Source organism: Phalaenopsis equestris, unplaced genomic scaffold (genome assembly GCF_001263595.1).
Source record: "Phalaenopsis equestris unplaced genomic scaffold, ASM126359v1 Scaffold000002, whole genome shotgun sequence".
NCBI lineage: Eukaryota > Viridiplantae > Streptophyta > Magnoliopsida > Asparagales > Orchidaceae > Phalaenopsis > Phalaenopsis equestris.
This window is the reverse complement of record NW_018164444.1, coordinates 35,104,467-35,116,928: the sequence shown is the minus strand read 5'-3', so window position 1 is coordinate 35,116,928 and position 12,462 is coordinate 35,104,467. Positions and strand designations below refer to the sequence as shown.

The window sequence follows — 12,462 nt, the reverse complement described above, 5'->3', positions numbered from 1 at the left end:
AAAACAACAATTTCACTGCTAAATTACAAAATACTCAACATTTGCAAATTATTTTATTAAACATGTTACAATATTTTTACAATCATAACTTATTTGCAAGGTAAAATAAAGTCGTACATGTTTTCACAATCACATGGAAATAAAATTTATAGTAACGGCATGTATGTAATCATAAAAACAACCTCAATATTTTATTTTAATTTTTTTTATAATACTTTGCATGAAAGGTAATAATAGTTTTATTATGTTATATATGGTATTAAAGATTCTTGTGTTGCAAAAATATGAAAAATTAGGAGCTATATATATACACAAAAATTGTGTGATATGCATGTAAATGCTCCTAAAATAAATAAAATATAAAATTTTCATTCATAACCTTTAATAAAAAATTATATGATTAAACTCGAACAAATTTTTTTTATTTTCTCGTTGTCACATGAAAAACTTATAAAAATCGTATTGCTTTCGTACTTTGATTTTAATGTTTTTTTCCATTCTCGGGTTTTCCATTAGAAAGACATACGTAGCCAAAATTAGCTTAAACTCCAAGTTATACATCTTAATATTTCTTCTTCCACCAATGCTATTTGAATGCATACAAAAGCTAAAATCTACACATTCTAGTTGTGTACACATAATATACAACAGATAAATCCTACATCCACCTGCCTTGCCAATATAATTACAGTAAAATAAAAATAATAATAATAACAAAAACACGAAATTACATATCCGAGTTTTCGGAGTTCCATGAGAAAGAAGCAGGCTTCAATGGCTTCCCATTATAGTCTCTGATGCTGTTCAAAGCACGAGCCGGGCAACGAAAGAACTGATTTTTAGCAGCTGATAGTGGGCATCTCATCATCTTCAGGATGGCAGCTTCATCATGCAGAGAGAATGGAGATCTGATGAAAAGAAAAATATGTTGATAAAGATCTAAATAATTAACAGAAAATGTTAGTGAATGAGGATAAATAATTACCCGTTAAAGTCAAAATGAACTAACTGCATGTCTTGGGAAATCTCTATTTCAACAGTGGCCTTTGGATTAGTCTGTTTATTCAGAATGTTGTGGAAGGTTACCATATTGAACTAACAGGACAAGGCAATGACAGATACAATGAAAATTCTACATTATATGCCATATAGTTATTATGCTATACAGGATAATATCGAACCCATCACAAGCCACATAATGTTTTCGGGGAATTTACATGCATACCATATCTTTTTTGCTTTTTTTGTATATATATATATATATTAGGAAGATTTACATACATATATATAGGAAGATTTACATACATATCACTCAATTCTTATGTGTTTACACAAATATATAGCACCTAATCTTTAATTTTTACATGAATGCTACCTTAACTATGCATGAAAAGGTGTTTTTCACTTTTTAAAAATTAAAATGGTGGTATTTTTTATGTGATCTAAAAGATTTGAGTGTTATAAATGTAAGAAATTTAGATGTTATAAATGGAAATACAGGGGAATTGGGTGATATATATATATCTAACACCTAAAATTTGATAATAATTAGCACTATAACCTAATAATAATATCAAAGCATGGATGAAACAGTGTCCTTCACTTTAAAAAAAAGTCAGTATTTGTGATATTTTTTTATGTGATGTTAAAGATTTAAATGTTACATATGTAAGTATTAAAGTTTAGACTCCCCTAATGATAACATGCATGCGTCATTGCCTCTCCCGGAAAAGTATACATACTTGGACCAACAAAAATGGTAGGGTAACACCTTCTGATGAAACATTCCCAGAAGCATGTCTGCGTTGGTTCCTCGCGATAAGCTTTCGGATATCAAAAGCCTTCAATTCAAGCATCAAAATTATTCAAATATCAGCAATACATAGTTGAAGTGCCATATTCTTGGATGATAGCTGCGTTTATATACAGTGAAATTAATAGCTGTGAAGCAAATAAGCTTACCTTTGCCTCTAATTCTCTCAAGTAATTTGCTTTTTCTTGTATTCTATTTGTTACATTCATGTGCCTTCGCTATTTGAGAAAATAAAAATAAAAAAATCATTATTTCAATAAATAATACTCATTATGATCATCTGATAACTTGCTATATAAGATTAGAATATGGCAAACCTTCAAATCTTCCAATGTTTTGGTACTTGTATTAGGAAAACCAATCCAATGTATTTCTTTCTTGTCTTTTGCAATAACATTGATAGCTAAGAGAACATTAAATGCATCATACACCCTCCGACGAATATTTTTTTCGTCAAACTAAACAAGTGTGAAAATTTATAAATTGTTAGTGTCTGCATTTCAAATCTTATCTGATTCAAACAAATGAGAATGAACATCAAAAGATTTATTAAATAAAGTTTCCCAATGGATAAAAAAAAATGTTTGAGACAAACTTCAAATTCGCTGGTCTTGTTCAATGTAGCCAAATCAGAAATGATTTCATCTGCAACCTGGACAAAAACAGACTAGACTTATTCAATAAATGAAATCATTTTTCAGATGGAACACTACTTAATGGTGTCGAGTTTGATGACAGGAATTAAAGGATGATATTCTGGTCAAATTAACTAAAAACATATCTGACCATGCATTACATATCACCATTCAAAAACAAATATAAAATCTTTCAGCTGTAAAATGATTATATAATGAAACCATTACTTCGCAAGTGCTCTTTTGAAAAACTAATACAAGGGATTTTTACATATCCACTACCAAAAACATTTAATATAACATTTTAACCGCTCAAACTTTAAATATAATATTTTAACCAACCAAAATCTTCATTCAAAACTTCATGAGTTTAGGAGGGTGATTGTAATGAAAAAATTGATTAAAATGTTATATTTAAAGTTTAGGTGTTAAAAAAATATATTAAATGTTTTGGGTGATTGGTATGTAAAAATCTAATATAAAGTACTCAAAATAAAAAAAAAAGGTTCAGGAAAAGACAATTAAATGGCTGTGGGATCACTTTTGTTTTTCATTTTGGTTTACTTTGTTTTGTTTATGTTTTAATTTGAAACAAAACATATCTAACTATTTTACCAAAGTACGATTATTTTAAAAAACAATCAAAAAACCTTAAAAGTTGCTTAGAGTGCTTTCAGATATATGTAAATTTGTTTTTAAAAACAAAATTAAAAAATGAAAAAAATACATTAAACATGTTTTTAAGAAAATAAAATGATCTAAAACCAGCCCTAAGATGTTGAATTTCACTTTTTCCATGCTTCTAAGACCAAATAAAAAAAATCAGGTTGCTGAATAATGCAACAAACAAACAGAAAATTGACATCAAAATAAAACCTTAAATTTACTTCAGATATACCATAAAGATCTCTAGTAAAGACAAAGTAGAAAACAGTATTGAAAGAATACCTCATTGTAGGTTGTTCTTCCCTTCACTTGCACCTTCTGACAAACTAAAACACAATAATATGAGTTTTAACTATTGAGAAAAAATCCAAATTAATTACACAACTTCCTAAAAATTGGGCACAATATCACACCACATTCGTATACTAATTTAGCTCAACCTATCTTACTGAAACGACGTAATCCCCAGCCTATGATTCGTGATACCTTCTTATTTTTATCTGCACTGCTCAAGATAAACAATTGTTGGAACATAAAAATTACAACAATTAATTTAACCAAATTTCAAAAGTCACAAGATGCCTACTTTTCAGCAGCCAGGAAGTTGCCATCTTCTTGAGTGCATGCATTGCTTAACCTCAGAAGACTGCCACAAGGAGGTGGTGTCATTGCTCCACCATTTTCTCCTAATGAGCACATTTGATTCCTTTGGCTAATACCTTCATTAATACCACATCGTAATGCTACCGAAAGGTCATTTTCCATCGCTTCCCAGATTAATTTTGCAGCTCCTGGCTAAGAGATAACCTATTGTCAGAGTCAAATAAAAATGGGGAAATTGAAATAAGTACACATAACTAACACCCAAAGATTAACACTTACATTTATAACACTTCGGCCCTAAAACTTACATATGAAAAAGTGTACTTCACTTTTAAAAAGTTAGTAGTGATGACATTTTTTTATGTAATGCTCAAAATTTGAGTGGCATATATGTGTAAGTAAGAAATTTGGGTGTTAGGTAAATATATAAGATTTGTGTAGTATGTATGTAAATTCCCTATAAAAATTAAAAACTAATTCAAAAGTCCTACCAAAGCAATGAATGCTTCGATTTTTCAAAACTTGATAATGCTGAATATGTGCAGTCAATGGTAAAGTCTTAAAAAAGGGGACAAATCAGTATGCACCTATATAGAAATCACAGATGCAATAATTGAATAGAAAAAAGCACTCAAGCGCTATTTCTGATAAAACAAAGTATTGTATGGCGAATTAAAAAAGAAAACACGAAAAACTATCTCAAAGAATTTTAAAGTGATACTCCCCCCATGACCAGTAGCAACTAAATTGAAAAAGCCAATTATAGAGTTATCAATATTAACATCTAATCAAAATGCATAACCAAATGCCAAAATTAACATCCAAAGTAACTTGATGCACTATCAGTCAACTAAAATAAAAATAAAATTAAAGTGCATCATATAGAAAATAATAAAGCATTTAACTAGTCATATTAACCAAAATTAACATCCAAGGTAACTTGGCGCACCTTTAACAGACCGTAGTCATCCACAACTTCATCCTAACACTTGGGGAATTTTTAGTACTACAAGAAGTGCCAAGACATTCTTCACAAAACTTTTTGAACAATTTCCATCCACGCGGACATTAAGTCTTCACATTTTTTGCTTCATAAACAATAATATTATCCACCCATCTCCTAGGTACAATTACTATAATGCCCGATTTTGGCCAACTAGGTAAAACTCTCAACAATTTTAAAATATACCCAAATTTTTAAATTCCCCTATATCAAAAAAATTATTTTTTATAAAATTCTACATGTTGAATCAATCAATTTGATATATGGCACTATATATGAATTATGAATACATGGGAGATATAAAAATAACTAGATATTGACTTAATTAAACTAATTAAGTCTTTAATCAATTTCCTAATCTCTCAACACTATAGCCGAAAGACCTTCCTTCACGCCTTACAACTGTGAGATAACATGCAGTGGGTTAGGATTAAATGGGATTGTGTTTAAATGTCGTGTGTCCCTCCCTTTTCCTCCTCCCTCATACCTTCTGCACACGGCTATTTTTCAGTTTGCACAAAAAACAGCAGGCGCACAGCCCGCAAGGAGCCGCAAGCGACTGGTAAGAGAGAACTTCATTTTCGCACTAATTGGAACATTATTTTCCTTACATGTAATCCTTTTTCACAATTTGCCACGAGCTAAAAAACTTTGGTTTTCACTATCATTATAGGAAAAGATTAAAAAGTGGTCAAAAACTCTGAACTTTGGTTTGTTGTTTCAGAAGGACAGTAAGCGGGAAGGCAGGGAAGAAAAATGGAAGAAGGGAAGGAAAGAGGGAAGGATGAAAGGAATAGAAGAAAACCTTTAAGGGGTTAATCATGCAGGAAGACCAATTTGAAGTAAGATCAAGAGAATAATTTGGGCTAGGGGTTAAATTAAAATCTAAGCCCGAATTTCATGTAAATCCTAAGGGGCTCTATGATTCCAGGTGGTCTACCGTGGGTGACGAGATTGATGTGAGCATAAGAAAACTCATCATAGTAACTCGGTCGATTCAGATGAAATAATCATGTGCTAAATTAAGAATAATGTCTTTTGGTAAAATTTCTATGTAATTTCTTTTAACATATGATTGTCCTTAGAATTTATGCATAATGTTGAATATCAGCTTGAACTAACACCAATGATGTTTATGATATTGCTATTTCATTGATCTAATAAGCATATATATGAAGTTATTGTTTGCAAGTTTTTATGCACGTGATACATGAATTGCATATAATAAATAATTTTTATATGATATGTTTAAAAAAATATCACAAGTGTTGTGATAGGTAGACTATTACATGAATGCTTGCAAACACAAATGATAGAGAACAATGAGATTTATGACTCTTAATATTCAGGCAGGAATGTCAAAAAAGAATTGTTGGTATCAAGGGCCCGACTCTTGATATTTAAGCAGAGACGTAACACAAGAACTGTTGGTATTATGGAATTATTGATAACTACTAGTTGAGAGATGTCCAACATTTATCAATAATTATTCTAGCCAACGAGACGACCCAATTTTATTAAATGAAATGAATAAAGCTAAAACCTATACATTTACAATTGACATTCCTAAAATGATATGAATTGATTTTGGATTTGGTATGATATACCATGATTTCACATGGATGAATGAGACACATTTGTGGTAGTTGCTATTATTTACTATGGTAGATGTTATTTTAAATTCAGTATGGATATACTATAATTTCACATGGATGAACGAGACGTGTTTGCGGTGGTTGCTATTAATTACTACGTTTACTACCATTTAATATCTCAATGACTTAAGCATTTTAAATTATGAACTGTTGGTATGCATCTGACCTACATTTTTATATCCATTTGTTTTCTTTTCCTTCTAAAAATCTTATTTTAGCCTGAGTTATTTCCCTGAGCTTATAGCTCAATCCTTTATGTTGTTGCTTTTCAGGAAAAGATAAAAATCACTAGGTTAATAGTCAAGTGTAATTTTTGTGCAACTATTGGATTGTACAGTTTTGGGATGTACACACTTTTGGGTACGTTTTTTATTATGTTGGACTTTTAGCAGCTTTGTATACGCTTTTGGTAATATTATAATGCACGCTTCCAAATATATGAAAATGTGAATGAAATATGAATTGAAATGATTCATGAAAGCTTGCGACGATTGAATTTAACACATTCATTACCCACAGGGTCCTCATGGTACAGTCATAACGAGTGTTGGTCATAATTTTATCTGATTGAGTCGTCTTTCTCTGTTGCACCATGATTGACCCTAAAAAGAAGGGGGTTATACAAACTAACAAAAGTTAGTCCAACCATAAATTGAAAACAATTATTCCTTAATTTATCCTTCCAGTGTTACTATATATCCATCTTGAAAACCATATTTCCACTACGATCAACTGCACTATCAACAAACTTTTTAATGCTAATTTTTTATATCAATATATCCTAGTCTAATTAGAATTATATTACATTTTATTAAAAGTCTCCATAATATATCATTTTATCACATAATACACCTGTGGCAATTCTCTATTCTAACCACCAAACCTTAACTTTAAAAGTTATTTATACATACCCTCTATCTTTTGAAAGCTAAATCTTCTAACATACCTAAATATATCACAAATAGGTATTAGTTATGCCGGCTTCCAAAGACAATTTAGTCTTTTATTATTTATTATTTGTTGGTATAAATAGGGCTTAATAGTTTAGAAGTATGTTATGCACGAAATTATTGTAATGAGTTTAGGTTTAAAATTAGAGAGAGATTTCTGCCACTCGAACTATATAATTTAGGATTATTATATGTGCTTATTTTGATGTATTTAATTTGTATTGTTAGTGTTACTGAAGAAAAATAAATAATTTTCTATAATTTCTACGAAATTTCCTATCACATTGGTATCAAAGTTATCGATTTCTGAGAAACAAAGCAAGGGATCGCAACATACGCTCATTGTCGCGTTGTGACCACCAAACCTTAACTTTAAGTTATTTATACATATCCTCTACCTTTTGAAAGTTAATCTAACATATTTAAAAATATCACACAAAGGTATAGGTTAAGCCGAAACCCAAGAGCAATTTACTCTTTTACTATTTATTATTGGTTGGTATAAATAGGGCTTAACAGTTTATGATAATGTTATTCATGAGATTATTGTTGTGAGTCTTAGAGTTAGGACTTGGGTGAGATTTCTTACCTCTCAAACTTGTATAATTTAGGGGAGATCGCTTACCTCTTGAATTGTAGGTTCTTAGCTTTATGTATTCCAATTGCATTGTTGGTATTACTGAAAAAAATAATTTACTTTGACCTAATTTGTGTAGAGTTTTCTTATCACATAGGTATCATAATTGTCGATTTCTAGGAAACAAAGGAAGGGATCACGTCATTATGAGTTTCTGTTAAGTAGAAATTATTGTTAGATAAGGACGTCGCGTGGTAGCCATATGACCTGATCTAACAATAGTTTTTTCACCTTGAGAATAATCTGTCTTTTTTTAAGGGAGTAATATTACGCTAGTGCCTAAGGTCAATTTAGTCTTATTATTTATTATTGTTTAGTATAAGTATGATTTAATAGTTTAGGGTTAGATTATCATGTAATTTGGTCTTGACTCTTACGGTTAGGGTTTGAGAGAGATTTGCTACCTCTCGAATTATAGGGATATACGAGAGATCGCCTACCTCTCAAATTTTAGGTGCTTATCTTTATGTATTCCAATTATGTTTTTGGTGTTATTGAAGGAAATAATTTACTTTGCTCTCATTTTTGCGGAGTTCCCTAACATAATCATTTATCATCCCATATATCAGCAACAAAAAAAAAAATTGTGCAGATAAAATATTCCATAATGACACCTCCTTGTGATATGCAACTTTAGATTAAAATAAGAAGCCATAACTATAAGAAAATGTTAGATAGTAGAGGCATTAACATTTGCATGCCTCAACATCAATTCAAACACAAGTTACTAGAGAAGACACATCATGATGCATTTTGGTTTTGAGATCGCAAATTCAGGTTCCAATAAGAGACCAATCTCATGTTTTATAAGAATAAATGAGTAAAAAGAGAGGTATAGAAGACCAAAAGTCTATAGGAAAAAACTCATTCGTTTTCACTTATCTAAACTTTTAAAGAACAATTAGCAAATGACAACTTAGAGAACAGGGAAAATTTTGGGAAATATACATATATAACACACAATTCTTATGTATTTATATATCAAAACCTAAAGCTCGATATTTACATTATAACACTTTGTTATTTTAAAACCTATGCATGAAAAGATGTATTTCGCTTTTAACAAACTAATAATAGTGACATTTTTTATGTAATGTTGAGGATTTGAGTGGTATGCATGTAAATATCAAACTTTAGGTATTAGATATGTACATGTATATGAATTGTATAATAAGCATGTAAATGACAAATAACCCTTGCAACTAAAGGCATTTGAACTTCATCCGTCAAGCTATCTCATATTAACAGAGAACATAACTATATGAAAAAATACTTAGTCTAAAAATCAAATATGTCAAATTGAGGCACTGAGGACACTTGGTAATTTGTGTTTGTGCTCATGAATACATTTCAAACGGCACAATTTGACCAAAATGCTCAAGGAAAATTGATAAAAATAAGAAATAGTGTAATTTCTCAGTATTATTGTTCTTAGCTAGCAAAAACTGTTAAAGAAAAACAACACTTATCGTTGTCAAGTAATCGATCAACAACCAAAAGGAACAAAAGATTTAAATGGAAAATCCTGTAAACAGAAAAAAAAACCAAGGGATAGCCAGAGCAAAAATTTCACTAACAAATGAAGAGGGCCAACCCTAAACGTCGAATATAAAACATCTTTGTTTCCTGCTTAATATCTCACACAGCTCTCAACTCATGACATGCAATGGGCATTTATAGAGTTACAAAAGATTATATTTGATATCAAATATACTGAACAAAAAACATATTTAAAATTAAATAAATTAAGCAAGAAATATATTTGATAAGAAATTTCAAGATATTATTTTACAAATCTTCACTTTGTATTAAATTTACGTCACAAGTGATTCTCTAAATTTCATTCCCCTCTAAAGCCCCTTGAGCTCATACACATTGAACATCGATCAAGTTCAAGCAATGCTAAACTTGATAGTTGGAAAATGTTTATCATGTCAGCAGAATTCTCCAAAGTGCTACTTTTCTTTACTATAACATTACTTGGAGTGATGATAGCTCAAATAAATTGAAATATGATGTCAATATGTTTGGTTCACTCATGATGCATTTGGTCTTTTGTTAGATGAATAGCACTTTGATTATCACAAAATATAATCATCTTCGTAGACGCCTAATTGATCATATAGATTTCTCTTCCAGCTCGCAATGCAGATAGATGACATTCACATCTAATTGCTCAAGTTCCAAATCACAAATAGAAACGATCCTAAGTAGCATATGAATAGTTGTGCGCTTCACAGGTAGAGAAGACACATCAGTGAACTCAACACCTGAACTGAATCCTTTTGCCACTAACTGACTTTATACATTAGTTCTTCATCTTCGAAAGCATCATCTTTTTTCTTATATAATAAATTTCATTGAACGACTTTTATTCCCTTTCAAGTTGTGTGAGTTCCCAAATTTGGTTTTTATATAATGACTCCATCTCCTCTTCCATAGCCATGAGCCACTTTATAGAGTCCAAATTAAAGACTGCAACAAACAATGCCTGTACGACCAGAACTGTCTCACTATACTGCCTAGGTGGGCAAATCACCCTTCCCTCTATATCCCTGGCCAAGGAATAAGAATGTGCAATAGTAGAAATCTCTTCATCAATACTAGTCTGTTGAGATAAAGCTTAGAAATAGAGCGCTCAACCTCAATCTAAGTGCTCTTTGATATTGCTGACTCATCTCAATCAAGGCTAAATTGTGGAGATGTCACTTGACATAGTAGAAACAATTCACCAAACACATCTCTACTGATAAAGATTATGGAATCTTTAAGTCTCCGTAGTCTATAAAACTTTATATCATTTTTGTATGTCATATCTCAAGAACATACACTTCTTTGACGAGCAGTCTAATTTTCAATCCCTAATATACCTATAAGTCAGACAATCGAAATTTTCCGAGTTAAAATAATCAACAGGACTACCAAACTTCTTCTCGACACCTCAAATAGATAACAACATGAGGAGATCAGTTCATCAAATAGCATGCAGTAGAGACAGCATCAAACCAAAAATCCTTATCCAAGCTGACTGGAAAAAACAAGCAACAAGCTCATTCCAAAACAGCATCAAACCAAAAATAATATTCTTTCTAAAATAAAAAAAATATGGAGAGAAAGAACAAAACCTCAAAGGACAGAGAATTAAAAATAGAAAAGGTTAGTCCGTCCTGTCTCCTCCAAAAACAGACTCTACGAAATAAATGATGTTAGGAAAAAGACAATGATGTGCTCATAGTAGCGTGGCTGAGTGGTTCAGAGGTTTCTTTAATTTATTGTGATTTCACATAACCAAAATAAAAGAAGAAGAATGAGAACCACCTGAAACTTGAGCGATGGTGTGTCAATGGTCCGAGGAGAAGAAGAATGCAGCCGATTGTTACAATCAGACGCCCCAAACCGCAAGCTTGCGGATGCATCAACGAAAGCAAGAGTTGTGCTTTAGCGACGGAGCACGGCGTGGCGGCCTCAACCAGAGGGGAAATGAGGACGGAGAAGGTGGATTAAGAGAAGGTTATAGCCAGGATTTAGGGTTTTCTTCTCCAACCAGATGAAGAGGGGAGTTGGAGGAAGCCGAAGGAGGAAAGCGGAGACGGATACTGACAAAATATGCATTGCTGCAGTGTTCTGCCAATAATAAAAACAGTATCCAGAGAATAATAAAAAACGTCCCGCCAAGATGATAATAACAATATATTTCATTTTTATTTTTATTTTTTTTGGGAACCAGATTTTTTTTTTAGTTAATTAGATTTATTTTGATAATTATATATAAATTTACATTTAAAATTATATTTAACACCTTTGTTATTCAGGATTGTATTATTTATTTCAAAAATTTACACACATAGTCCTCAATTCTTATGCATTTGTGATAATTATATATAAATTTACAATTAAAATTATATTTAACACCTTTGTTATTTAGGATTGTATTATTTATTTCAGAAATTTACACACATAGTCCTCAATTCTTATGCATTTTCTTGTCCCACTTCTAAATTTTACACTCTAATGTTATGCTCCGCTATATTCAAGAAGTTGGCAAAGGCAACCATGGGGCGGAAGATTCTAGAGAAGACTGGAATGTAGGGAGTCATCAAGGGGGTTCTAGAAGATTCCACCCAATTTTAGAGAAAATAAGAAAGAAAGACTCCAAAGAGAAATTAAGAATAACCTAGAATGTTCAAGAGCTATGTGTGTAATAAGAGAGGATTGTAGAACTCTCCAGAAACTAGAATAATTTAATATATTTTAGAATAATTCATTAGGCTTGGAGGGGGCTATAAATAGGAGCTCCTCCCCTCATTTGTAAGGACCCAAGCATTGAATCAAAGTTTTAAAGTATTCAAGTGTGGAGTGTTCATTTCTCTCTACTCTTCTTCTTACGAGTATTTTGTGTTCCAGTGCTATGAAGGTTAGGCTGATTTAGTGCTAAGAAAGAGCGTTAAAGCCGCACAGGTAACTTGAGGAAAGTTAGTCTGTGACAGTTGGTATCAGAGC

The 12,462-nt window shown here is 31.3% G+C and overlaps 1 protein-coding gene across 1 annotated transcript; it reads right to left on the bottom strand.

Moving 5' to 3' along the window:
* Positions 1 to 548: 548 nt before the first annotated feature.
* Positions 549 to 11,400, bottom strand: LOC110029780 (transcription factor-like protein DPA). Its single transcript, XM_020732213.1, has 10 exons — positions 11,278 to 11,400; positions 3,701 to 3,909; positions 3,555 to 3,619; positions 3,397 to 3,440; positions 2,409 to 2,465; positions 2,131 to 2,271; positions 1,963 to 2,031; positions 1,743 to 1,841; positions 986 to 1,056; positions 549 to 908 (listed from the first exon to the last, which is right to left on the bottom strand). Exons 2-10 carry the CDS (start codon positions 3,877 to 3,879, stop codon positions 728 to 730), a joined length of 906 nt encoding a protein of 301 aa, XP_020587872.1. The 5' UTR covers positions 3,880 to 3,909; positions 11,278 to 11,400; the 3' UTR covers positions 549 to 727.
* Positions 11,401 to 12,462: the final 1,062 nt, after the last annotated feature.